The sequence below is a fragment of the Haplochromis burtoni genome, unplaced genomic scaffold (assembly GCF_018398535.1).
Source record: "Haplochromis burtoni strain Fernald_Lab_line unplaced genomic scaffold, NCSU_Asbu1 Contig_14, whole genome shotgun sequence".
Classification (NCBI taxonomy): Eukaryota; Metazoa; Chordata; class Actinopteri; order Cichliformes; family Cichlidae; genus Haplochromis; species Haplochromis burtoni.
In genome coordinates this window covers 1,796,396-1,823,692 of record NW_024582375.1, presented here as the reverse complement: position 1 = coordinate 1,823,692, position 27,297 = coordinate 1,796,396, and the positions used below count along the sequence as shown (strand labels likewise).

Sequence of the window (27,297 nt, the reverse complement as noted above, 5' to 3'; positions counted from 1 at the left end):
TACCCTGCACTTGTCCTTCACTCTCACAAAGAGTCAAGACACAGTATTGTAGATACTTGACTCACTTATGCCAGCAACTGTCACCCACTAATATATGAAGTGAAAGAAAATGTGCACAAGATCTTGTATGAAAAACAAAATACAGAAGAAGTTTGTTGTCTGATGCAGTTACATTTTAATGTTATAGATATATGTGCCAAAGTGTGGTATTTGTTTTGCCTAAAGATTGTGTTCCAATTTGAGTCCAAGCGCTGCTTTGCCGTGGAACTCCCCCGTCCAGAACAGTCCCTGTGCGCTAATGAAAGCCCCATCTCCCTCCAACCTGGAACACACCAGTAAAAACAGCTAAAATCTTCAATTTCATCTGCTTGAACCAAACAAAGCCAAAGAACCGAAGAAACAACAACTAGTGGGTTACACAATATTGTAGCTAAACGCGTACAATAAATAAAAATAAGGAAAGATCATAAATTTGAGTCTGGTCTGGATACAGTTCATCCAAACAGTTGTTGTTACCATATATTCTTTCAATTTATTATGTCGGGGTCCTGGGGTTTGACCTATGAAGGAAGTTTAACATAGCCAGGTTTCCTTTGTGTTAGCTGGCTTGATCAAACCTAAGAACTCCAGCTGGGAAAAAAACAGGTACTTTCTGCCTCATGCTTGACTATTCTTAAGACTAAAAAAAGATTAATTGAGCAGAAACCACTCCAATCACAGAAATTGTCACATGAACAGAATATAAAGAATGTGGAAATATGCAAATAAAGATGTAACTAATCAATGTTCTACTCTGTGTTCAAGAAGCTTCAGGTAAAATTGATTTAGAGCAGGTTGATTTATGCTTTTTTTTATATCACCAGCTGAGATCATTTAAATTCCTCTTTTGGTTCCTGCTTTGATTTTACTGTTATTCAAGTCTTCCTAGTGTTTCCCTGACTTCCCCACTGTTTTGTCTATGTAGTAGCACCTTCTACTTATTATCATGTTTTAGTGTTAAGTCTTATTATTTCAGTGTTTATAATTTGTCCTTTAGCTATTTCCTGCTTTACTTTGATAGTTGGTTTCCTAATATGTCAGGTTTCACTCTTTCATTCGCGCCTGCTTCTCTGGTTGTGGTTGTCTTTGCTTGATTACTTTCACCTGTGCTTGGTTCCCCACCTGTTTCTCATCCTGAGTCGATTACTTGTGCATATATACTGACCTGTTTTTCAACCTTGTCATTGTCATATCTTTGCGTTGGCTATATTTTGCTTCCCAGGTTGGACTATATAATCATAAGATTAGAAGAATCCAGTTTGAATTTAGGATTTTTTGTTTGTTCCCACATCCTGCATTTGAATCTTCCCCACACTAAGCAATGTAACTTTAAATCTCATCTGATCGTCAGGTGCTTTAAGAACTGTACTAGGTTTGTCTGGGATTTCTTGTTTGGTCAATTGCATCTCCTGTGCAAACTCCCAAATGACATGTTTGTGTCTTTTAAAATAAAAACTCTCATATAATAGTTGTCTTTAATATTTATCAGATTTTTTTTTTCAGAAAATATTTTTAAAAAGGCATTTTTTTTACCTGTTATTATGAAAGTGACCTTTACACATAGAACCATCTGGGAAGGTGTATGTTCCTGTGCCGTTGTACATGTTGTCTTTGAATTCTCCTTCATATTGTGCTCCAGAGGGATACTGCACGGTCCCTCTACCACGCATCTGGGAGAGCGACAGAGAGGGAGATTATGTTTGTCTAACCACATGGTAAAAATAACTGATGTTTGAGGCAGTAATTGCATACTTTGTCCTCATGCCACTCTCCAGTGTATGTGATGCCACTTGCTGAGGTGTGTTTACCAGAACCGCTCCTCACCAGTGCTCCATATGCAGACCTGCTGCACTCTCCCTCTGTGGAGAACAGAGGTTCATACATAATTAGCATAGACTTAAATTTCATCTGAGCAGTCACATTGAGGCATTGTGTATTGCTTTAACCAAGAATTAGGTCTCTTCTTCCCAAGATTTTTACACGTGGAAATGTTTCACGTGTAAAGCTGGATCATCAGCCAGCTATAACTTACCATATCTGTCTCCGTTTGGAAAAATGTAGGAGACTTTTAGAGGTCCACCCCCTGTAAACAAATACACATTTATTCACGCTGTCACAAGAATGCGCAAACTGTGGCGCGAAGAGGATATTTACCATCAGTGTTCAAAGAATCGCTTCCTTTCTTATCTGAAAATGAAAATCACACCGAATCAGAACAGGGTTTGTGTGTGTGTGTGAGTGTGCGCAGACTAGGTGTTAGAACTCATATCTTCACAATCACACTCTACCAGACATCCGTGACAGCTTCCCCCAGCTGGCAGATGGTTGTCAGAGCCGAGAGCAAATGCTGTGTTCTGGCCAACTTCTTCAATGTGAAAAGTCAGACAGCTGATTAGAAAGTTGTGACTATGACACAAGTTACAACCGCACTGTAACTGTTCACTTTTACTTGCCCTTAAATGGAGCTAATGCTGCCAGTAAGCCGGGGGTCCTGTGTTTTAAAGGCAGCTAGAGGCTAGCCCTTGTTACCATAGTTACGGAATTGGTGCAAAGTAATATCTTTAATGGCTTGTGCGACGCTCTAAATGCGTTTTATTAAACTACCGTTTTTAAATAACAAGAAGAAAGGCTTACCGCCGCTAAAACCTTCGACTTTAACCTTGTCGAGTGACCGAGAGATACTGTTTGCTAACTTTTTTATTGTGTTTTTTTTTCTAAGCGCGAACGTAAACCGGAAAAGAAACGTTGAACTCAAGAGTTTGGGCCAATAGAAGAGATGCAGGCTACCGGTGGTCAGAGCAGCTGGTTCAGGTTTGTTCGCAATTGTTATTAAAGTTTCGTTTTTCAGTTTATTGCGCACTTTGCCGATTATAACACGGCTCTATACTTTTTGACATTTTTAAAGCATTTAGATTCACTGACTTGCCTTGCCGGGAGGCTTTTTTCAGTTAGCTTACTGTTACATTAAAAGTGATGAGTGTGCTTGCTAGCTGTTAGCTCGTTAGCTAGCCGACTCCTTATACTTGAAGATGATTAACGTGCAGCACCTTACTTCCACATTATTCCTTATATGTTCTGGTCTTTTGTACTTTGCCTGTAGCCAGCCACCTAGCCGTGGGGTTAATCGGTCATCGCCCTGACTGGGTTGTTAGTCTGCACGTTAAGTTTGATTGCATAATTGTAGCCACCAGCGCTGTGTGTCAGCCACCATCTCATTGCTCACACTTGAATTGAAGTGCCAGCCAGCCCACAGCGATGTGTGACTGTGCTCTGCAGAGGGTGGACAGTAGTAGCTGCCTGCTCTTCCCGGGTCCGCAACCAGTAGCTCTCTCTCCCTCATCTAGGATTTTTTTGGGGGGTATACTCCCAGGGTTGGAAAAATTTATTCAGACCATGCTTTTTAATGTCTCTTTTCGCAGATTGTTTTCTGCTATGATTGGACACTGATTGAGTGTAAGTATATTCTGACACCAGTGATTTTTTTTTTCTTTTTTAATAGTCAATTTTGTATTTGTACTGGTGTTTATGTAATGAAACTGTTCGTGTGTCCTTTGGTAGAGAAATGAACGCAAGGAGAAGAGGTGGGAAGCCCAACAGAGGAGGTGGAAGATTTAATAAACGAGGAGGAGGAGGAGGAGGAGGAGGAGGAAATCGGAAAGGAGGAACCAGGCTCTGGGATGACGGGGATGATTTCAACCTTGATTTTGGACCCTCTTATTTCAGCAGGTGTTAATTTATATTGAAGAAATATTTAGGTTTGTGTGCTCGGCTTCAGTTGATTTCCTATCATTTTGCCTCGTGTCTCATTCTGTCTGCAGATCAAATAAAGGACGAGGTGGTGGCGCCCATGCTGGTGGCAGGGATGGTGGTCGAGGAGGAAAGAAAGCTAGAGATCGAGACCGAAATGGGAAAAGTAGTAGCAAGGCTCTGCCAAGGTCCTTGACGAGTACCAGGATGCACTCAAAGGTCAGTGAATGCATCAGACCAGAGGTGAGCAGTATGCCGTTGCAGAAGATCTTCATGACTAATGCGAACCAGGAACAACTCAAGGAGTTGCTGAGGATTTTACAGACACAGGACTCTGATGAACTGTATGAGTAAGTACATACGCACTTGTTTGAAAAGAACAATTAGAAAGCTAGGAAATAAACTCATGCAACCCTCTGTTTGTTCCTTAGTGATTCTGGTTCAGATTATTCCGGGCTAGATGAGGAGGAAGAAGAGGAATTTGATGAATTGGATTACCGTGAGGAAGGCCAGTTTTGGGCCACAAATGATGAGCCTGTGCAGAAAGCAGAGAGCCCAACATTTGACCTAGAATATGAGGATGAACAGCCCAGCCCTGAACCTGTTATCTCCTTATTTGCCATAGGAAAGCTCTGCAGGTGATTTCAAATTTTGTTTTATTTCCAGAACCTTACCTATGAGCTAAATCAGATGTTCTGAATCGGTGCTTTTGTGTGTAAATATAATTAGCTTCTAACCCATTGCTTTCTCATAATTTCCTCTGTGTAGATATGGTTTTGACAGGGAGCGCAGCAAACAGGCGCTGGAAGCTGGTGGAGGAGAGTTTGGGGCAACTTTGGAACAGCTCCTCCAACAGATTTTCACTGAGCGCTATGGTCAGAAAGCAGTTTCCCCTGATGGACTTGATGAGGTGCCTTTGGATGAGTGTGTAAACCAAAAGCAGGAGGAGGCCTTGGCTCTAGCTGCTATTTATGGCGATCGCTTCAGTGAGCGCATTGCCAATGCTGTATGGACAGTAACCCTGGACCTGTCGTTCCTCTCACGATCTCCTGTTAAGAAAGGAGGAGTGGTAGGTGGAGGAGCTCCAAACATCGGTGACATCTGCAAATTCTACATGAAAGGTCAAGGCTGCCGCTATGGAAACAAATGTTGGTTCAAACATGAATTTCCCAAAAAAGACATGTCTGAGGCTGGTTCCTCGGACCTGAAAGGCCCAGGCCAGCCTGGTGTCAGCAGCTATTCTCCTCCTGAGTATGAGCTGGAAGTTCGTTTCCCCAAAGGGAACCGTTACCCTTTTCAAGCACCAATAGTTGCCTTCAGTACCAATGATGAGTCTCTCTGCGCTGCGGGGAGGCTCCATGTGACTGAGAGATTATTTGGAGAGGCATTGTCTGCAGCAGAAAGCAACCAGCCTGTTGTTTACACCCTGATAACCTTGTGTGAGGATGAAAATACCATGAAAGAACTATTGTCCATACGGCATCACAAATACAGCACCCCACCTCCTGTGATTGCTGTTCCTCCACCCTTTCTTGCCATAGCAAAGAGTAAAACTGTAAGGAGCAAAGCTTCTGAGGAGAGCATGAATGCCATCACCAGCAGTAGTAACCATGCAAACAGCGGGAGTGCTGCTGCATCTAGCAACCCAAGGACCACAGATAGTAAGTCGGATAGAAATGTACATTTTTGCTATATATTTTCTGTCGTTTCTTTATACAATAGAGAGCTGTATTTAATTCTGTTCACTTTTTAGTAAAACGGACAGTGGATGCAGAAGAGCTGGATGAGAAAGACGAGGATGAGAGGGACCACGCAGTTCCAGTTAAGAACGACAGTTACGTCAAGCTAAAGAGGAACATGGTGAAAAAGCACAATACGATGGGCAATCTGCTGCTAGAAAACAGCAAGCTGTGCAAAGAGTTCAGTAGGAAACAGGTGGGTCTTAGGAAAAAAATGTGTATTTTTTTTGGTTTTTCTTCCTCCAAATCCTTCTCAGTATGATGCATCCTTTGTAATCTGTTTCCGATTTCCTTTGGTTCCTCTGTCAAACCAGTCCTCCAGACGCTACAGTTCTATGCTTGAACAGAGGAAGAATCTTCCAGCTTGGCAAGAGAAAGAGCACATCCTAGATGCACTGGACCAGTGTCAGGTGCTGGTGATCAGTGGCATGACTGGGTAGGTCCCAGAGTTTTACCGTGACTTATAAATTAAAGAAAAAATATATTTTAATGATACTGATCCACCCTTTCAGCCTTTTTTCCCCAACCAACAGCAAGTCAAATGTGATGTATGGATATATGAAGGGTTTTAGCTTGTATGGAATTAAAAACATTTACATCAGATATATTAAAATTGAAAGTTTATAAATGAGATCTACTATGGCTTTCCTTACTTTTTGTCATATCTGCTGTTATATTGTTATAATTATTTGAAGTTTTAAATAATGAGATCAGTGTATCGTCTCGAAAGATGTACCCTTAGGACAGAGAGGAACGCTGGTTTGAGCGCGGAGTCAAGGAGGCCATTTACGTGAAAAGGGAAAAACCATCTCTGAATCAAGGAGGGGGCCTAAGGGTACATCTTTCGCCATCTTACAATGCTGTGATTGCAGCCATTCCCCAACTCTCTGTGAATGGTACTCATGGCCATTGATCAGTGGGTTTTGGTCAGTGGTTGTTGAGAATTTGGTCATGAGAAATGGTCATGAGAATTTGCATAATTATGATTAAGGAACTGACCTCCCAGCCCATTGTTCCTTCAGTGGGCTGGTTTCAGTTATTATGCAAATTTACTGTTTATAAGATTTGGGAAAACCTGCAGTCAGCTGAGACTGAAGAAGTCACTTGGATGAGTGACGAAACGTTTCTCCCACAAAACGCTACGTCCAGATGAACAGAATCAACTTTTGGAGAGATCAGTGTATGTACATAGGTAATCTCAATGAACCAAAAGCTCAGGTTTCACATTGTTCTAAACTCTCATTCTTTTGTAGTCTGGGTTTTGTATGAAAATGTTTAAGGATAAATGGTTCAATTTGATCATCATATAATATAAAAATCATATATAAACTTAGACAGAAACCTGCTGTGGCTGAACAGATGGCCTATACCAAAGTCCAGTGTAAGCTTAATATAAAAGAGGACTCGAGTTTGAAAGAAGTATAAAAATTCACCTTCACAAAAAAGATGCTAAACATGCCTGTGATTATTGCCTGTTCCTAAACATGACTGTGTTTCATGTGCTTTTTTTGAATTAATGTGACTTTTCTGCAGGTGTGGTAAGACCACTCAGGTTCCTCAGTTCATTCTAGATGCCTCTTTGAGTGGCCCCGCGGAGCAAGTGGCCAACATCATCTGCACGCAGCCTCGCCGCATTTCTGCCATGTCAGTGGCTCAGAGAGTGGCACAGGAGCGCGCAGAGTGTCTGGGGAACTCTGTGGGCTACCAGATCCGCCTGGAGAGTGTCAGGGTACAGATACAGATATAAAAACATCTACAATACAGCATTCTGGTTGTCTGTTTTTTTTAATATTAATACTATATACTCTTCCAACACTGACTGCTCCTTTTATCAGACTTCAGTCACCAGGCTGCTATACTGCACCACAGGGGTGTTGCTGAGGAGACTGGAGGGTGAGGCAGACCTCAGAGGAGTCACGCATGTCATCGTGGATGAGGTGCACGAGCGAACAGAGGAGAGGTGAGACAGATATACTTCAGCTTAATGGCACTTGTATTGTAACATGTGGAAAAATGAACCTGGAAAAAAAATTTTAAGCTGCTTCTTTGTTTCTTGTCTCTTAATTTGTTATTTTCAGTGACTTTCTGCTTCTGGTGCTCAAAGACTTGATGGTGCAAAGGCCTGACTTGAAGATTATCCTCATGAGTGCCACTCTTAATGCAAACCTCTTTTCTGACTATTTCTATAACTGTCCTACTATCCACATACCAGGTAATCTATTAGCAGAACTGACTAATTCTATTCTTACACCTCATTCTATGCATTCCCCTCTTCATTCTAATAATGTGTGTTGCTCCAGGGCGCACCTTTCCTGTTGACCAGTTTTTTCTTGAAGATGCCATTGCTAATACTCGGTAAATACATTTTAAAACATTTAAGTAAACCGTAGACTGTCTTTACAATTTGCTTAGTAACACAACGGTTTGTGTATTGTGCTGTTTTTTTCCAGCTATGTCATTGAGGATGGTAGCCCTTACATGCGCTCAGGAAAACAGAATCAGTCAACCACGGGTGCCCGAAGCAGAGGGGACCTGAGTTGCGTGGTAGATGATTTGAGTGAAGATGTCTGGAACTTCATGTCTTTCTGTAATAAAGACTTTGTCAAAGACTCGGTCCCAGACCAACAGCTCAGCCTGCAGGATCTCACCATCAGATACAAAGGTGAAATGAAAATATATTTAGGTTTTAATCAGATAAGCTGCCAGTGCCAATCAGGGCATACATCTAAAATTTTGCGTTGCTGATGCAGATACTAAGAAGTCTGTGCTCAAAACCATCGCCACAATGGACCTGGACAAGATCAATATGGACCTGGTGGAAAGCCTGCTGGAGTGGATAGTAGAAGGAAAGCACAACTACCCACCTGGTAAGAAAACAACACTGACAGCAAAGCAATCTCAGGTGGTAGAGCAGGTCACATGCCAACTGGAAGGTTGGCGGTCCTGCTCCAGTCTGCATGCCGAATATCCTTGGGCAAGACTAACTCTATGTTGCTCTCCGATGAATGCATGTGTGAATGTTAGATATGCTTAGAAAAAGTACTTGTTTGAATGAACAAGTTGTGTAAAGCGCTTTGAGTGTTCATATAACGCTTTTCTGTTCTATCTAAGAGCCAGTCCAGTTAACATTGCCATATACAGGTGGCCAGTAAGTCTCTGATGTACTGATCTGGATTGGGGACAGCTGTGAAGCTGAACACTGGTTATGTTGCTTTGTGTCTGCAGGTGCAGTGCTGGTGTTTTTGCCAGGCCTCGCTGAGATCAAGATGCTCTATGAGCAGCTTCAGTCCAATAGAATGTTCAACAACAGGGGCGCGTCCAGGTCTGTGTGTGTTTTATGGCAACACTTGGTTTGCAATTGTATGTGTATAAAATGAAGCTAAAAGCTGAACCTGTTTTTTTTGTTTGTTTGTGTGAAAACTTTTGACTGAAACACATTAACTGTAACTTTTGGTCATGCCCATCAGGTGCGTGGTGTACCCCCTTCACTCAACATTGTCCAATGAGGAGCAGCAAGCAGTTTTTAGCCGGCCTCCAGATGGTGTCACAAAGATCATCATCTCCACTAACATTGCTGAGACCTCAGTAACCATCGACGACGTGGTTTATGTCATCGACTCTGGAAAAATGAAGGAGAAAAGGTAACCTTCTATTATGCTAGCCCTAAATTCTCATTTTTGACAGTTTCGGGTTGTGAATTCAGTGTTGGGAAGGTTACTTTTAAAATGTATTCCACTACAGATTACAGAATACATGCCCCAAAATGTATTTTGTAACGTATTCCGTTATGTTACTCAATGAGAGTAACGTCTTCTGAATACTTTGGATTACTTAATATATTATTATGCTTTTTTTACAACTACATGAATGTGATTTATTGGCAGTCCATTTTCCCTGCAGCACAGACTACACTGCCCATGATGCTACATTGTTTAGGGCGATGCCTGTAACACTCTGCCTATTGCATTCATGTTAGAGAATTTTTAAAAATATTTCTTCACGTCATCTTAATGCGTGTTTTGTTTGCATTCCCACCGGTGTGGAATTACCAAAAATAGAGAGGGCATAGCCTAACATATGAAACAGGAAAAAACCACCGTGTAATCCATTTATTTCAACAAAGTAACTGTATTCTCAATACCACCTTTTTAAACGGTAACTGTAACGCAATACAGTTACTCATATTTTGTATTTTAAATACGTATCGGCAGTACATGTCTGTGACGGTTCTCAGTCATCCAGGTCATCGTAGTCTAAGGAGCTTGGAAAGAAAAGCTCATGTGATTAGGTAGAGGATCATCGGGGGTCCCTTGTCCCTCTTTGGGGGGAAACTCCCACTGGGTTTTAAATCTGGGACTCTCCACCCTTGACCCTTAGAACTGAAGAAGCTTCTCGGATGAGAGGTGAAACGTCTTCAAGCAACTCAAAGAAGTCCAGACGCTTTTCTTTCCAAGCTCCTTAGACAACGGCGGTACATGTATTCCATTACTCCCCAACACTGTGTGAATTATACTTCTTGTTTTTTTAAAAGGCCCATGCAATCATATTAAAATGGTTTTGTGATGCTCAAATCCACGAATCTCTAAGTCTCCCTTGATATATATATATTTTTTTCTTTCAGGTACGATTCATCTAAAAGCATGGAGAGCCTGGAGGACACGTGGATTTCTCAAGCTAACGCGCTGCAGAGAAGGGGTCGAGCAGGTCGTGTGGCCTCGGGGGTCTGCTTCCACCTCTTCACCAGCCACTGCTTTAAACACCAGCTGGCTGAGCAGCAGCTGCCTGAGATCCAGAGAGTGCCACTAGAGCAGCTCTGTCTCCGGTAGAGCCGTCTGTTTTTCCCACATAACTCTGACTATAAAATGCAAATGGCATTTGATTTGGAGAAATTCCAAAACGGTTGTTCACAACACTGACCTTTCTGTAACAGAATCAAGATCCTGGATGTGTTCGCGGAGCAGCCGCTGGAGTCAGTCTTCTCTCGGCTCATCGAGCCCCCGTCAGTGGGAAGCTTGGACGCTGCCAAGCAGCGCCTTCAGGACCTGGGAGCTCTGACCACAGATGAGAAGCTGACCCCGCTGGGCTACCACCTGGCCTGCCTGCCTGTCGACGTGCGCATCGGAAAGCTCATGCTGTTCGGCGCCATCTTCCGCTGCCTTGACCCAGCACTCACCATTGCTGCAAGTCTGGCCTTCAAATCCCCATTTGTAAGAAGGCGCTAGTTTCTGTTGAGAGACGCTATGTGCAGTTCATCTGCAGCATGCTCCTGATTTTAGGCTCATTAACAATTACAAGTATAGTACACAGCGCAGTAATGAGCTGCTTCATCTTTTCTGTTGGTTTTTAACAGATAGGAGGTTACATAATGACATTTATTTGTTTATTATGTATATTTGTAATGCAAGTGTCTAATTCTATGGAAATGAAAATCTGGTCTGCTTCCAGGTGTCTCCATGGGATAAGCGAGAGGAAGCAAATAAAAAGAAAGTGGAGTTTGCAGTGGCTAAAAGTGACCATCTAGCTTTGTTGCAGGCATACAAGGTCCCTACTGCATTCGCTTATTGTGATAAGATAATTCAAAGATGTTGAAATACATACAGATAATATAAAAACTTTCTTTCTTTCTTTTTTTTATGCAGGGATGGTGCTCCGCAGCAAGGAATGGCCACCGTGCCAGCTTCCTCTACTGCAGGGAGAACTTCCTGTCATGGCGGGGTTTACAGGTGAGGCAGTGGTGTCCAGAAGCACTTAATCACTTGTCCAGAATCAATAAACTCCCTTGCTCTACAGTATAATTCTGATCTTCTCTGTTTGAATATAAATCTAAAGCAGTGCTAAAGCTTATGAAGTTCTTCCAATGTATTCAGATTTAATTTCAAATGGCCCGAGCAGTGTGTTTTATATGAATAATATTTGAAATGGTGAATTGTGACCTTTGGCAGGAGATCGCCAGTCTGAAGAGGCAGTTTGCTGAGCTGTTGTCTGACATTGGCTTCATCAAGGAGGGACTGAAGGCCAGGATTATTGAGCAAATGTCTTACAAGGGTACAGACGGGGTCATGGAAGCTACTGGCCCTGAGGTGACACATACAAATCACTGAATCAGTGATTCAAGGGTTCATCTTGGAGAAAATAATTCAAAAATTCTAATATTTTGCATCTCAGGCAAACCTAAATTCCAGTAACATCCGGCTGATGTCCGCCATGCTGTGTGCTGCCCTCTATCCTAACGTGGTCCAGGTGGGCATAGTCCCCCTCTTTGTCATACAAGTAAAGAACTGAAAGCCAAACAGAAGTATGAAACATTCACACTTGATGTCCTGCAGGTACGAGCTCCTCAAGGGACTTATAAGAAGACGGGCACGGGAGTGATGAAGATGCAACCCAAAGCCAACGAGCTCCGCTTTGTGACCAAGAACGACGGTTACGTCCACGTGCATCCATCATCCGTCAACTACACGGTGAGGTTAGGGGGGGGAAAAAAGATACGCTCCAAACTAAACAACTTGTAGGAGAAATAAGCCTCACCTTTCTGTTCTTTATGCACCAGGTTCGCCACTACAACAGCCCGTACCTGGTTTACCATGAGAAGGTGAAAACGAGTCGCGTTTTCATCAGGGACTGCAGCATGGTGTCTGTTTACCCGCTGGTGCTATTTGGATGCGGACAGGTCAACGTGGAGCTGCACAGAAGGGAGTTTGTCATCTCCCTGGATGATGGGTGGATCCGATTTGCTGCTGCTTCACACGAGGTCAGAGAATCTGATTTTTTGGGGTTTTTTTGATCACATGATCAAAAAGTTATAGCTGGCTCAGAGCTTAGTATTGCAACGGGCGTACAAGCTGTGTAGAGTTTATATGCTTTAAAGGTTTAACAAGTTTTATGGAGAGTGCAAGCACGACAACTGAACAACTACAACATATAAGTTAACATATATGTTACTACATGTGCTTGTGTGACTATTTCCAGGTGGCTGAGCTTTTGAAGGAGCTGCGCTGGGAGCTGGACCTGCTTCTGGAGGATAAAATCAAAAACCCGAGCATGGACCTGTGCAGCTGCCCCCGTGGCTCCAGCATCATACAAATGATCGTCCACCTCATCTCTACAGAGTAGCTCTGCTACTCAAAGCTTCCTTTATTATTATTTCTTTATTTAAAGGGCTCAGATGCATGGAGCCCCAGTGATAATGTTTTTGTGCTCCTGCATCACTCCCACAAAGTCTTTATTAAAAATTCTTTAAAAAGTCAATATTACTGCATTGATGGTGGATAGTCAGAGGAAGATTAGCTGGGCAAATATTTGACATGAGCTCAGTTTCAGTACACCACAGTGTTGCCACCTTACACTTAAAAGTGTTGTTTTCCACTGAGTTGCTGTTGCACTCAAGGTTTTTAAAGCAAATTCTGCCTTTAAAGAAAAAAATGTCTCTATGCAGGTGATTATTAAGATTCCACTCTTATTCCTGCTGGACTAAAGCAGCTAATGCTTCGTTCAGTTTTTGATGTCATACTACCGCTGCATGGTATGTGCACATAAATTGGCACATGATTGGTTGTTAAGTGATGTCACAGAGTTTGTATACAGTGGTTTTTTTATTTTGGGTTGTGTCTTGCTCACAACTGAGAAGTTTCTTGGGTCCATATTGGATTTTGTACTATGAGTTTATTTGTAATGCATGACTAAAAGATCCAAGAGCTTCTGCATGGTATACAGTTGGTGTACATTTACTGAATGTATTTAAATGTTAAAGTACAATTTCACAATGTGAATGCAAGGGCTTTTTACACCAGGATGATTTGGTGAGAGCTGCCAAAGAAACTGGAAAGCTACTGTCTTAACATGAATTCCACTGAACGCTGCACTACCATTAAATTATTGTGATGATAACCTGTTGTTCGCTGTTTTTCTTCCTTACTTAATGTAAGCGGTGTGTGCTGTTTGATGCCCAGCTGTGTCTCAGATACAGCAAAAGAATTTAAGCTCCGGTGGAAGGCCAACCCCCTTCATACATGAGCAAGTCCGGTCTGTTTCTACGACAACAGGATGTAAACAGATGGGGTATCACTGTCACCGCTGAAGCCATTCGAGTGCCACTTAAAGTGCCAAGGCGAGAGCTGGTATGAAATGATTGCATTTTATTATCATTTTAGGCACTTTGTCCTAAAAACTTTAAATCTTTCTTGGCAGAGAAAAACCTGATTTCTTGTTTTACAGATGAAAATCTGATCACTTACTGAAGCAAGATTGACATTCGCTATGGTAAAGTAAAAAAAAAAAGACATTTATATATTTATAGATGAGTGATTAAACCACGTATTTTCTCCAAAGCCCACCAGGAAATCAAGATCCCACAGTTCCAAGTCAGCCAAGAAGACTATGAGCCCAAAGACACCTAAAAAGAGGTCCTCATGTAGTGCCAAAGTCACCACAACCGAGGTGGACATCCTCAGCCCAGCAGCCATGGAGAATATCTACTACATTGCTCACAATGCAGCAGACTGCCTGGCGTTCAGAGGATTTGGGTGGCCAAATTCAAAGAAGAAAAAGAAGGGGACAAAAAGAAAGAAAAACTGAATCATAAATTTTGCCAAAGAATTTTAACTGCTTTCCAATGGTGACACCTACTGGATGGATTTGAGATGACAGTTGGAGTGTTTGAGGCACTAAATAATTAATTCTAGTAAAACTTACTGCATGAGACTTCACTATATTCAACTTTATTGTATGGTTCAGAATGATGTTTGTACAACAACAATAAAAACTTTGGCAGTTATTGTGAGGTGTGTGAAGGAAAATCTTTATTAACTTTAACTCTAAAATCTTCTGTGGACATATTGAATAGCTTGAGTGCATAACAAAAATGGTCAACCAGCAGTACCATGAAACTGGAATTAAAATGATCCCATTAGTTTTTTTGTAATATTCTTTAAATCCAGTCTTTGCACTATTTACCTTAGAAAACAGTTTATAAAGAGTATGCTTCTAAAACTAAGGGAAGAAACAAACACTGTTCCAGGCACGGCTTATATTTTCATATACATGTAACATGGTCAACTCTTTTATCAAGTGTACAACCATGACATCAAAATAAATAGTTTCTCTGCAGAGGATGTCCATTCTTGCTTGCAACACGGTCCCACTTTGCTCACTCTGGGGGCTTCTTCTTGGCTTCCACATCTTTCTTAAAAGCTTCAATTTTCTTGGCTATGTTGGGCACCTAGAGGAGAAAGATACAAATTACAACTACCAGTAATAAAGTCTGAGAAATGTATAGGTTGTGGTTTGTTAGAGGCACCAAACTAAAACTAATGTAGTGTAAATTAACTGATCTAAAGTACATTTTTCATTAAAAAAAAAATACATTCAGATTTTTGCTGTAAGCTTCAAACTTAAATATCTATTGTAGCCATCTTACAAAGGTGGGAGATAATATATATACTGCCAGGACTGCAGAAAGTGGCACTGAACATGCAGTTGCAAGAAAATATTTGAACCCTTTGGAACAACAAAGATTACTCAGAAAATGTGTTACGATCATCTCAAGTCATAACTTTTACAGCACCTTGGTCATTTTGATCAATTGAGGTAGTTTAAAATGTACTATAGAAATTGAACTTGACAGATTGTAGATGTAAATAAAGACATTCAAAGTCTGGTTACAGACGATTAAATACGGACCATTTACAACAAGGAATGGTAATGATGGAAATCTTTGAAATATTGCACAACTTGCACTGCACACCAACGCACTGAAGGGAACAACATTGTTTAAAGCTGCTTTTAGGGAACAATAAATTTAAAATTGTATCAAGAAAATTCAGAAAAAAAAAGAAAAAAGAAAAAAAGCATAGAGACAATAACCCAAATCCCACAAGTAAACCAACCAGAGTCCAGATCACAACCAACTGAGATGTTCTGGTTGTTCAAAAAAGACATTCAAGAAACAAAAACTTGAAATGTGCACATATACCGTGTTTGTGTTTTAATAGCTCAGTCAGGATGCGTTTCTATACATAGATAAAGGCAACGACCTTACAAAACTGCAGTTTCACACATCAGTCACTGAAGGAATAAAAGGCTCCAGCCAGCATCTATTCACACCAGATACGTTTTGGTTCGGGGTTAGTGGAGCCCATGGGTTAAAGTGACATCTTCACTAAATCATTGGGAAAAAAAATGGTTTGCAAGTCACAAAACACACTTACTTCATAGTTCTGAGCGAGATACATCCCCACAACATTTCCCAAGGTGAAGCCAGCCTGGAAGAAAAACAAAGTTCATTAAAACCCTTTAAACTAGTGTGAAAAAAACAACAACAATTTCACAGGATTCCACAACGTTCTGTGAAAAACTAAGCACACCCCATTCAATAGCCCGTAGAACCAAACAATAACTTGAAGAACTTGTATTCTGTATGACTTTATCAGTCTGTCACATCGTTGTAGAGGAATTTTAGCCCACTCCTCGTCACAGCGTTGCTTCACTTTATTGAGGTTTGCTGACAATCGTTTGTTCACAGCTCTCTTAAGGTACCATCACCGCATTTTAATCAGGCTAGACTTTAACTGGGCCATTTCATCACATTGAGTAATTCTGTTGTAGATGTTGTAATGACTTCACGCTTCCAGGTACTGTGGCTGCAAAACAAGCCCAGATCATCAGCCCTCCCCTGAGTAATTCCAGTTTCTCTAAGCACTGCACGGTCTGACCTTGGGTGATTTTGCTGGATGATTGTGGCATTGTGAATGCTCTAGAGCAGAAATCTGCCAAACTTCAAAGTTTACACTTCTTGATGATAAATTAATAAAGTGGATTTGACTTGCACTGACAACTACCATGGGATGGATGGATAGATGGATAGATTCTTTGTGGTGGTTGACAGTGACATTTATTCCTAATCATGAAACTCAGTTTCAATTTCAATCCAAACTAGCAGCACTAGCTGCACGGTTAGCATAATGCTAACATTTTTAACTCGGCTAGCTTCGCAACAGACGTCAACTTTTAAGGAAAATAATACAAATATAAAACTTACCAGGAACTGCAGCATGATGAAATACTGAAGACACTAGAGGTAAGCAAACTAACTCAATGGTACAAAAGCATGCAGGCAGGTCAAAGTTAGAAGGAGGGAAGTAGCCGAGTTTCTTGGCGAATGAAGCTAGCTTTTTATCAACAAAACGTCTACGCATGCGCAAGACAACTAATTGTGGCGTCATTTTCAGCGTCTATATGATGTAGTCTTTTCCTTATCCTGAGCCATACGTTTTCGAACATTGGAGAACTACAACTCCCAGCACCCCACAAAATCTCTCAGCCGTCTGGTGGGTGTTGTTGCAATGGTGGTGTCGGAGGGACATTGAATGACTTTGGCTCCATCACGGAAGAAATACGGGTTTATTAGGTTAATTCAGCATTCACGAGCATGGAGGCTCTTATACCCGTCATTAACAAGCTCCAGGATGTGTTCAACACAGTAGGGGCGGATATTATCCAGCTGCCGCAGATTGCAGTAGTGGGGACTCAGGTAAAAGGCTGACTGGGTGCATTTTGCTCAGCAGGCTGTCATGCTAGCCAGATAACCTTGTTTTAATGATATACATGTATGTAGGAGGACTAAGAGAGTAGCATTTACTGCACCGTGATACCGATTCGCATATCAAAATGACGCAAAGGCCGTGTCTGGGAGTTCTGCTAAATTGTCACTTCTTCTTTTTGACAGCTAATAAACAGATACGCAGAGTCTGACCTAACGAGAGCAATTAAGTCTATTTTGATCACCATTAATTATCTCCACATCCTCATCTAGCTTCTGTAGACTAAAACTAGGACATAGCCCGAGGAAGAGGTAGAGGTAGTTTGCTAAAAAAATATTTTAAACCCCTGGTTCCATATGTGTTTGAAATTCGTAAATCTTACCCATCACAAATAACTAAAAAAAGACACCTAAGCTATCAAAGAATGAACTAAAAGTAAACATTCTTACCGATTATAAGCTGCTACTACATACAAGCTTGTGCTAAAAGAGGAAGTTCCAAATAACAAGGTTGTATGTACAGGTAGACTGGATGAACCAAATTTCCTGGTTAAATGCTCCATTTCCTGCTGCCTCACTGACCTGATATTCAAATCTTTTGTTTGCAAGGTGCAGCCAGTCAGGAGATTGGCCTTAAAGAGAGGGGAGCTAAAACGGCTTGTTTCAGACAGTAGATGAACTGAAGAGCTACATTAAGGCCCTGTATAGGCGAAATAAGGATAAATTGTGAATGATGTAAAGCTACCAAGAATTTAAAAATGGGGTTGGAAAAGGGCATAATAGGTCCCCTTTAAACAATGAAACTGAACTATAACAAGCCAACTCTCTGGTGCTTTAACTCATATCTTTTTTTTGATGCACTTCTGCCTGCAGAGTAGTGGAAAGAGCTCTGTGTTGGAGAGCCTGGTGGGCAGGGACTTGCTGCCCCGTGGGACTGGCATTGTAACCAGGAGACCTCTAATCCTCCAGCTAGTCCACGTGGATCCCGGAGACACAAGGAAACATGATGAAGGTGGTATGTACTATGAACTGTAATAACCCTTTTTGGTCTTTAAACTTTTTTCTTTTTTTTAATACAACGCACACACACACACACACACGTGCACACAAGGGGGAATGCAAACACATCCTTGTAATCTTTAGTATCCTGTGTGAAAGATTCCCTGCCCCAGTTTTAAAATCCTGTCTCTATCACTGTCTTCCAAACAACTTGCAGATGTCATGGTGTGAAAAGCACTGTACTTCAAGGAGGTGCATTGTACAGGTGTCTTAATGTTTAGTAACCTACATCACCTTCTTAGCTCTACCCCCTCCTCCTCCTCAAAAGCACTACCTGTGATTCCAGCTGCTTTTATTCACCACACCAGTAAATGTCACCAGGCATCAGTCCTCGCATTAACCGCCATCACGCTCAGGCTCCCGCGCAGAGTAGCTTCTTTAATAGCCAGCACCTGTGTCGACCTGCTTTAAGAATGTTTTTATTCTGGTTCACAGGCAGAGACACTGAAGAGTGGGGCAAATTTCTACACACTAAAAATAAGGTATGTGTTATTGTGATACTAAAAAGAATTCAGTCTGCTGAGCCATACTTGTTGTGATATTGTTGTTGTGGTTTTTCTTTACAGATCTACACAGATTTTGATGAAATCAGGCAAGAAATTGAGAATGAAACCGAGCGAATATCTGGGAATAATAAGGTGAGATGAGGGCTGAACATTTTCTAAAGCCCGTGGGGTCATTAAGGGTAAAATCATTATAGGATATTTCTTCCTTATTTTGCTTGTCAGAAACCCAACTTTAAACTGTGGGCCACCTACAGTCAAACTAGGAGTTAGAATAGAACAGAATAGAATAAACCTTTGTTATCCCACAGATGAGAAATTTGGGTGTTACACAGCTCTTATAGCAGCGGGAAATATAAAATATAAAAGGAAGACACAAAGTGATCCTATATACATAAGCAACTGAAGTTTGTATATACAGGTAACAATGTATAGAAAAAAATTGTACGGAGATATGAATAAAATGTACTGTACAAGATAACCAAAAGGATGTTAAACTGTGTTATAGAGTCTGACAGCTGCTGGTAAGAATGACCTGCGGTAGCGCTCCTTCCTACACTGTGGGTGTAAAAGTCTACTGTTGAACGAGCTGCTCAGTGCTCGTACGGTCTCATGCAGGGGGTGGGAGGTGTTGTCCATGATGGATTATAGCTTAGACAAGATCCTCTACTCCCCAACCTGCTCGATGGACTCCAGCGGACAGTCCAGGACAGAGCTGGCCCTCCTGATCAGTTTGTTGAGTTTCCCCCTGTCCCTCTCTGCCATTCCATCACTCCAGCAGACCACAGGATAAAAGATAGCAGACGCTACCACAGTGTCGTAAAACATCCTTAGGAGTGTCCTGTTCACCCGAAGGATCTCAGCCACCGTAGCAGGTGGAGACGACTTAGACCCTTATTGTAGGGTCTAAGTCGTCATTTGTGTTCGTGGACCAGTCCAGTTTGTTATTGAGGTGAACTTCCAGGTATTTGTACTCCTCCACCGTTTCAATGTCCAAACCCTGGATGTTCACTGGTGGCTTCTTGCTGAAGTCAATCTCCAGCTCCTTTGTCTTGCTGGCGTTGATGCAAAGATAGTTAGCAGGCCGTACATACAGTAATAAAAACAGAGAATTAAAATAATCCAGCTGCAGCACAACTTTTAAACTAAATGCTGTGAAAACGGCAAGTGAAAGTGTAACTCTGGTTTAGGTCAGTGACTCTAGAGGGTCAGTGACCCCCCCAGTTCTAAGTTACTAAGCTATTAAATCCACTCTCCACTTTCCTCTTTTCTTGTCCCTCTGCAGGGAATCAGCGATGAACCCATTCATCTGAAGATTTTCTCTCCTCATGTCGTTAACCTCACACTGGTTGATCTGCCAGGAATCACTAAGGTAACATTTGCTCCAGCTCCCCAAGACAAGTCTTTGATCATCGTGCACCCCAAGGGAAATTAATTGTACAACACCTCCTTTCTTAAAAGTTTTATTCATTAAAGAGCACTAAAATGCCTTAAAAAAAGCTTTGCCTTATAAGCCTGGTCAGCGATGTTCATTTCTCCATCTGGTCAATGCTTTTGTGTATTTCATATTTGTAGATGGCTGGGAATTAATGTTTTTCAACCGTGTGCTATGAAAGCCTCAGGGTATCCAGGCTTTGATTCTGGCCTCATTAGTTGGTCCCCTCTGGTTGGACGTGTTAATTTGACAAAGTTCCTACTTTGTTGTCTGACTCAAAACAACGGGTGCTGTGTCTTTGCTTGTAATTGGAATTGCTCCTTTTAGGTGCCTGTGGGTGATCAGCCTAAGGACATCGAGATTCAGATAAGAGATTTAATCCTGAAGCACATCTCTAACCCCAACTGCATTATCCTGGCTGTCACGGCGGCTAACACAGACATGGCTACCTCGGAGGCCCTCAAGGTGGCCCGGGAAGTCGACCCAGATGGTAAGAAAAACCAAATGGGAGCCATGTTCTAAAACTAGTAAAATAAGGAGTATTTTAAAGGTGTAATCTAGTGGCAGTGGGTTATGGTGCCCTTTGCGAATGACTGTAATTCATCAGGCAGGAGGACATTGGCTGTGGTGACCAAGCTGGACCTGATGGACGCTGGTACCGACGCTATGGATGTACTGATGGGCAGAGTGATCCCTGTCAAACTCGGCATAATCGGAGTAGTGAACAGGTCTCACAAACATCACACAAACCGCTACTCATAATGAGTATGATTTCTATATCAGAGATGAATAGCTCAGTGGAGATATCGAGAGAGGAGTGCCACATCAATTTTTAATGCTCCTAGTAAAGGCTAATGTCAGGATCTATTGTTTGTGTTCCTTTATCACTGTCGTGCCATCGAGGGGGAAGATTTAATAAAAACGTTTCAGTCTTTGTGCACATCAATCACCATTAGACTTCTGGGAAAAATACGAGAAAGTACCGTAAAACAGACTTTTTCTCGTAAATGTCTGTTTTTTTTTTTTCTTTTTCTTTTTTTGGTACGTTTGAACTTTTAGGAGCCAGCTGGACATCAACAATAAAAAGTCTGTGGCTGATGCAATTCGTGATGAACACGCTTTCCTGCAGAAGAAATATCCATCACTTGCCAACAGAAATGGAACCAAGTACCTGGCCAGAACCCTAAACAGGTAAAAGTAACGGCACCCTGATGATTTAGACTTTAATGTCTAAATCACACTGAGACGATGATAGAAAGTTGCATTTTCTTTATCGAGCACCATTCAAAAGCTAGTTGGTGAAGTAGAGCCCAGATGATGTATCTGATGGCTGATATTGGCCTATTGGAGATGATTCTGTTCTCGGGCCTGTGTTTATGCTGTCCTGTATGTGGCCATATGAAAATTAGTTCTAAAAATAAACACAAGAAGTGTAAATAATGCTTGGGGTAATTTAAAAGTAGCTTTATTACATAGACGGACAGAAGCAGTGGGCTGCTTATATATTACACATGTTACTTCACATGAATGTAGAAAGAAGTAAAGACCAAATTACAAAAGGAAACACAGATTAAAATGCAAAGACAGTTAAAGTCATTGCAAATTAAAAATTTGTACCTCCAGCACAAAAGTTCCAGGGCTTCAGGTGATACTTAAAACACCCAGAAGACTCCCAGGCTCCAGGGGGAGAGTGTTCCACAGCGTCGGACCCAAAATGGCAAACACACAGTTCTTAGTGTTACATAAGATGCCTTGCAGACCTAAAATTAAACTACTAATATGCAGACAGAGCCTTGTCAGAATCATTTAGGTTATATTACTGGATAATAGTGATGTATTAATGTGTATATCACTTTAATATTCCAGGTGGAGATTGTTTTATTTACCTGTGTATTGAAATGTGATTTTTCAGATTTATAGAGGGTGAGAGCCTCCTCGTGTCTCTCCCTCTGAGTATGTCCCTGGATATGAGGCGGCATCAGTAGATTCACTGCTAATGTACTCTGGAGTTAGACCATTGACTTGAATCCTCAATTAATGGCATCAGAACCAGGGTGATGTTTGGTCATAATGTGTAGAGACAAAAAAATGGTGGTTTGAAGGGCAGCGTTTAAGAGTATATAGTGTTGTTTACTTTGTGTTACTTAGGCTAGATGAGGCTTTTTGTTTGTTAACACCAGCGATTAGTTTGCGTTTGTTTGCAGAATGTGATCATTGTCATATATACTAGAAAATGCCCAAGTAGTGCTTCCTCTGTGAAGATGCTGTTTGCATAGATATGGAGCAGCCCTGGCATTAATTACAGGCATCAGCGCATGTTGCTATTGTCCGTCCTAGAAAAGGTAATGCTCTGCCCTTTGCTGTTGTAATATCAGGCTACTGATGCATCACATTCGAGACTGTCTCCCTGAGCTGAAGACACGGATCAACGTCCTGGCAGCACAGTACCAGTCCCTGCTCAGCAGCTACGGGGAACCTGTGGAGGACCAAAGTGCCACCTTGCTCCAGCTCATCACCAAGTTTGCCACAGAGTACTGCAACACCATCGAGGGCACGGCCAAATACATCGAGACGGCAGAGCTGTGAGTAGTAGTCTCTGTGCCACTCCTCCGACCTGCCACATGGTGACGCTGTTGATCCGGTGCAGGGAGAAATGAGCAAAACAGCTGCATTGGTTTCATCATTTAATATGATCCAAATTGTAAGTTGAGGCACGCACAGCCTCTGCGAGGGAAGAGCTGACAGGAGCGGAGGCCATGGGGTTCACATCACAGCTAATATCCCCCCGCTGCTATTTTTCAGGTGCGGTGGAGCCAGAATTTGTTACATATTCCACGAGACCTTCGGTAGGACGCTGGAGTCTGTGGATCCTCTGGGGGGACTGAGCACCATAGATATCCTAACGGCCATAAGGAACGCCACAGTGAGTCGTCAGCTGTCGCATGATGTCATTAGCATCACTGCAGCTTGTCCTCTCACACCTGCGTTCAGTAGTCTGTTGTAAAACATGATGAAAAACACTTTATCTGTCATACAACTTATCTGTTCAGCACACGTTGCTGACCTGCACTTCCTCCCCTGCCTCCCCGCATTAGGGCCCTCGACCTTCCCTGTTCGTGCCAGAGGTTTCCTTCGAGCTGCTGGTAAAGAAGCAGGTGAAACGCCTGGAGGAACCCAGTCTGCGCTGCGTGGAGCTGGTCCACGAGGAGATGCAGAGGATCATCCAGCACTGCAGCAACTACAGCACACAGGTAGCTAACAGGCCCGGCGTGCACTCAGCTCGCCTTTGCTCGCGTGCAATCATTAACGTTTGTGCCGCTTCACCCCGCAGGAGCTGCAGAGATTCCCTAAGCTGCACGAGGCCATCGTAGAAGTGGTCACCTCCCTCCTGAGGAAGAGACTGCCCATCACCAACGAGATGGTACCGGCGCCTTCACTTCTCTTTGCACGTGTGCATTTATCTCCTGCGGTCAGGTTTTAGCGGCAAGTACAACCACTGTAAGCTGTATTATTCTCGCCGCAGGTTCACAACTTGGTTGCAATCGAGCTGGCCTATATCAACACCAAACACCCGGACTTTGCAGACGCATGTGGGGTCATGAATAACAACATAGAGGTTCGTACTCACGTGGAAACAATAAACACGTTAGATATAGAAAATAAAGTGCATGGAAGCAAAATGATGGAGGCAGTATTTGGAAATTAAGAAGCAACTGATTACACTGAACCCCTGTTGGTGATATTTAATTGCATTTTAGTTCAAGTGATATAGAGCAGGATCGGGTGATCCAGCTCTGTTCAAAACTCTCTTATTACCCAAATAATTTCATGCACAGGGTTTTGAATATTGGTCACTTGTGTTTTCAATATGACTCTTTGTGAACTTTGGTAAATATGTTTTTCTAATTTAGTCATTTGAGTTTTTCCTTCATGTCTATTAAATAATTTATATTATAAACAGAATAACTAACAGTGCTACATGATGAAATGTGTTTGAAATGAGCAAAGTGGTTGGTTTAAGACCGAACCCCCTTTTTTTTTTTTCTCTAATCTTCTTGCCAGTAAATTATTTTCCATATTTTTTTTTTCTTTCTAAGAAGTGTCAAAAACCATCAACTGTTCAGAAGTGTGTTTTTGTATGTTTCTAGGAGCAAAGGAGAAACAGGATGAGGGAGATGCCCGCTGCAGTTCCCAGGGATAAGGTAAAAGAGAGCGACTGTGTTGTCAAATATAACCGTAGCTCATGTGTTGTAACATTTGGTCGCAGGCTGCAGAGTCCCAGTATAAAGGAGACTTGTGTGGCGTTAATCACTCGGAGCACTGCTGAATGATGATCCGTGAAGCAAATGCTTCGGATAGTTTCCATCAAGGAATTTTATCCCACATCTCTTCTCTCCTCTTGCCTCAGCTTACGACAGCCAGCCTCCTTTTCTTCTGTCTTTCCACATTTCTTCTCAGTGCTTTCTTTTTCCTTCCTCTCCCCCATTCCTGCTCTCGTATTCATGCTAGTCTGTTGGCAAAGGCCTGGCCGGCCCAACTGCGGTGTCTGGCGAGCCCCCTGCGTCTGGAGCAGAGATGGACGGTGCCAAGGTGGGCACACATGCAGCCTGCTGGCTCTGTGCCTGGCTGGCTGCGGGGCTGCTGGTGGCGATGGATGGATGATGGGTGGATGATGGGCATGGTCTGCTGGCATGCACTCTGATCTTTGTCTGCTAATGGCGTGCTCTTATTTTGCTTTCCCTCAGCCTGTGTGGACTTGCACTGACAACTATTGTGTTCCCTGAAGTCTGTTGAACCCAAAGTTTGTCTAACAGAAAAAAAAGATTTCTTTCTCTTTCCCTTTCTAACCTCTTAATACTGTATGTGCAGTCTTTTGTTTTTAGATTCCAGACATTTTGAGGTAGAGAATAATCCTACCTCTGCGTACCATCTAATTAATCCTCCTTTCTTTTCTTTTTCTTTTTCTGTAAGCTATGCTAACAGTTCATGTTCCTCAGGGAATAAAGCGTGCTGACTTTGGTGACCCCTTGACTTTTCCTCTTACTTAGTTTGTGACGTGGCTGGGTTCCCCCTTCATCTGAATTGTAGCAGTGTTGAAATTGCTTCACTTTTTCCAAGCATCCCCCTTAGGTGTGCTTTGTTTTTAATCTTAATAAGCATGCTAACCTGCTTTGATAGTGTTGCCCATTGATGTCTGAAGTTAACATTTGGCATGGCTTTTGTCATGTTTTCTCTCTAACTTGTGCATTAACAGCACAAAGACATAAACTTTAATTTGATTAATCCGGTCTCTTTTTTTTAACATGCCTGTTTTGTGTTAGCAGTGCATATGAGTCCTACTTTAACCATCACTTTCTGCAAATGTCATACAGTAATGATATTAAGGGTTCTAGATAGTGGAAAAGCATTTTTATCATTCTTTTTTTTTTTTTTTCCCAGGCCCCACCTGCAGGGATTCAGGGGGAGCAGGACAGCACAGGAAGCTGGAGGGGCATGCTGAAGAAAGGGGAGGAAGCCCCAGGCTCAGGACCCGGAAGCCCACTTAAAGGAGCGGTCAACCTACTAGATGTGGTAACTTAACACTGGCCTTCCAGCGTGGCTCGTATTAAACATGACAGTCTATTGAGGGATTAAAACACTAGCCTTCCCTTCTTTCTTCCCTTTTGCAGCCTGTGCCTGTTGCCAGGAAGCTGTCGTCACGGGAGCAGCGGGACTGTGAGGTCATCGAGCGCCTCATCAAGTCTTACTTCCTCATCGTCCGCAAGAACATCCAGGACAGGTAGGCCCTCCCACCTGCTCCTCTTTTGTTTATTGCCATCAAATCCTACATAAAGAGACCAAAAACCAACACTAAGATAGATCTGCTAACACAGTGTGTGCAGCTGAAGCCTCATTTCTAGTATTCCCCTTGTCTGCTCGAGCGCCATTGTTGTCCAGAAATCAGAATTTAAAATGCATCAGCGAGCCGCTTTGTTGGATCATTTTTATTAGCAACCAGAGGCACTGTACCTTATTTTCACTAAATCTCTCACATATAATATCTCTGCCTCTTTAAATGCTCAGTAGTGCGCCAAATGAGCAGTAATCTGTTTGTGAATAGTCCAGTAAATGGATTTTAAAAAAGTCTTGTCTGAGTAAAATTTATACATTCACTTCTAGAAAACTAATGAGCCTTTTAAAAAAAAAAATGAAATTATATACAGACATTGGTGATGGGAAATTGCGGCTCCCCCACTATACTGAGGTGATCCGGTGGTTCTGCTGATTTTGTGCATGCTTTGTCCCTAGGAGGGAAAGGTCGCTACAAATCAGTTGTTCTGAGTGATCACTGTCATCCTGTGATGAAACATTTTCTAATCTCTGGGATCAAGCTGTAAACGCACCCCCGTCCACAGGGCACGATGTGGGGGTCACTGAATGGTTTATGAGGATGAAAATTATGTAAATCATGCGCCTTTGCACACACCAAACTTGAGCAGCTGTGAGAATTTTAAGAAAGAAGTGTTTTGCTAATGTTTTTATGTGACATCTGTATTGGCGGCCTGTTTCTACACATTAATTTCAGTAGACACAGTGAAAATTTGGAAAGCACAGCGACCGACACTACAGGACATGTTGTAAACACCGTCCTTTAAAATGCCTCCCTTTCCTCTTGGGAGCAGAAAGCGCCCTTTAAAGCTCAGGAAGATTAAATCCATCATATTTAGCTCCTGCTTAAACAGCTCAGTCCTCGGACAGGCATGGCCACCTGGCGGTTCAAAGTCGAGCCACCTCCGTCTGGGGAAACGACGCCATCGCCGGGCCATCTTGCCGCCTTGTTCTCAACCATCTGTTCGGTCTGTTTCCTCTTTCTCTCTCTGCGGCAGCGTGCCAAAGGCAGTGATGCACTTCCTGGTCAACCATGTGAAGGACAGCCTCCAGAGCGAGCTCGTTGGCCAGCTGTATAAATCTGGCCTCCTCAACGACCTGCTGACCGAGTCTGAAGACATGGCCCAGCGGCGTAAGGAAGCCGCTGACATGCTACAGGTAACAGGTTCCTACGTTTGAGCAGTCCTCAAGTTTTCTCCAGTGTAGAGTCGCTTCAATACTTGTTCACATTTGTCCACAGGCGTTACAGAGGGCCAGTCAGGTGATAGCAGAGATCAGGGAAACACATCTGTGGTGAAGGAGAGGGGGGGAAAAAAAACGCATCCCAGGCTGTTACCTCCTCGTCACACCCAAAGGACCGATGCTCCACGC

At 42.4% G+C, this 27,297-nt stretch overlaps 5 protein-coding genes across 10 annotated transcripts; 3 read left to right on the top strand and 2 right to left on the bottom strand.

Moving 5' to 3' along the window:
* Positions 1-173: 173 nt before the first annotated feature.
* Positions 174-2,738, bottom strand: morn2 (MORN repeat containing 2). 2 transcript variants are annotated; one of them, XM_042217658.1, is made up of 7 exons: positions 2,674-2,738; positions 2,328-2,404; positions 2,194-2,226; positions 2,072-2,122; positions 1,792-1,898; positions 1,573-1,709; positions 174-322 (listed from the first exon to the last, which is right to left on the bottom strand). In XM_042217658.1, the coding sequence occupies exons 2-7, from the start codon at positions 2,332-2,334 to the stop codon at positions 220-222; spliced, it is 438 nt and encodes a 145-aa protein (XP_042073592.1). In that variant the 5' UTR covers positions 2,335-2,404; positions 2,674-2,738; the 3' UTR covers positions 174-219. The 2 variants fall into 2 exon arrangements, with proteins under 2 accessions (XP_042073592.1, XP_005915699.1); XM_005915637.3 differs by lacking the exon at positions 2,674-2,738 and adding an exon at positions 2,493-2,536.
* Positions 2,737-13,835, top strand: dhx57 (DEAH (Asp-Glu-Ala-Asp/His) box polypeptide 57). Of its 3 annotated transcripts, none has more exons than XR_006053833.1 (25): positions 2,737-2,850; positions 3,598-3,765; positions 3,858-4,136; positions 4,218-4,424; positions 4,555-5,447; positions 5,540-5,721; positions 5,840-5,961; positions 7,059-7,254; positions 7,361-7,485; positions 7,604-7,737; positions 7,826-7,880; positions 7,976-8,187; positions 8,276-8,392; positions 8,751-8,847; positions 8,993-9,166; positions 10,147-10,347; positions 10,456-10,732; positions 10,971-11,066; positions 11,165-11,248; positions 11,468-11,605; positions 11,691-11,765; positions 11,852-11,986; positions 12,076-12,276; positions 12,495-13,642; positions 13,740-13,835. XR_006053833.1 is itself a non-coding variant. In XM_005915641.3 (25 exons), exons 3-25 carry the CDS (start codon positions 3,602-3,604, stop codon positions 12,636-12,638), a joined length of 4,308 nt encoding a protein of 1,435 aa, XP_005915703.1. In that variant the 5' UTR covers positions 2,745-2,850; positions 3,459-3,492; positions 3,598-3,601; the 3' UTR covers positions 12,639-13,835. The 3 variants fall into 3 exon arrangements, 2 of the variants coding, with proteins under 2 accessions (XP_005915701.1, XP_005915703.1); XM_005915641.3 differs by adding an exon at positions 3,459-3,492 and having other exon boundaries at positions 2,745-2,850; positions 12,495-13,835; XM_005915639.3 differs by having other exon boundaries at positions 12,495-13,835.
* On the top strand, positions 13,575-14,299 carry LOC106632386 (small lysine-rich protein 1). The gene is made up of 3 exons (XM_014329543.2): positions 13,575-13,642; positions 13,740-13,784; positions 13,854-14,299. Exons 2-3 carry the CDS (start codon positions 13,782-13,784, stop codon positions 14,097-14,099), a joined length of 249 nt encoding a protein of 82 aa, XP_014185029.1. The 5' UTR covers positions 13,575-13,642; positions 13,740-13,781; the 3' UTR covers positions 14,100-14,299.
* On the bottom strand, positions 14,227-16,724 carry stmp1 (short transmembrane mitochondrial protein 1). Its single transcript, XM_005915634.3, has 3 exons — positions 16,561-16,724; positions 15,731-15,784; positions 14,227-14,742 (listed from the first exon to the last, which is right to left on the bottom strand). The coding sequence occupies exons 1-3, from the start codon at positions 16,573-16,575 to the stop codon at positions 14,671-14,673; spliced, it is 141 nt and encodes a 46-aa protein (XP_005915696.1). The 5' UTR covers positions 16,576-16,724; the 3' UTR covers positions 14,227-14,670.
* A 99-nt stretch (positions 16,725-16,823) lies between these two features.
* On the top strand, positions 16,824-27,235 carry LOC102300151 (dynamin-1-like protein). 3 transcript variants are annotated; one of them, XM_042217611.1, is made up of 19 exons: positions 16,824-17,052; positions 17,935-18,073; positions 18,556-18,602; positions 18,687-18,758; positions 19,909-19,995; positions 20,386-20,548; positions 20,666-20,786; positions 21,118-21,249; positions 22,434-22,640; positions 22,861-22,981; positions 23,154-23,309; positions 23,390-23,479; positions 23,582-23,674; positions 24,207-24,260; positions 24,568-24,648; positions 25,498-25,629; positions 25,728-25,837; positions 26,925-27,084; positions 27,167-27,235. In XM_042217611.1, exons 1-19 carry the CDS (start codon positions 16,951-16,953, stop codon positions 27,221-27,223), a joined length of 2,124 nt encoding a protein of 707 aa, XP_042073545.1. In that variant the 5' UTR covers positions 16,824-16,950; the 3' UTR covers positions 27,224-27,235. The 3 variants fall into 3 exon arrangements, with proteins under 3 accessions (XP_042073545.1, XP_042073540.1, XP_042073549.1); XM_042217606.1 differs by having other exon boundaries at positions 17,935-18,076; XM_042217615.1 differs by lacking the exon at positions 24,568-24,648 and having other exon boundaries at positions 17,935-18,076.
* The last annotated feature ends 62 nt before the right edge of the window (positions 27,236-27,297 follow it).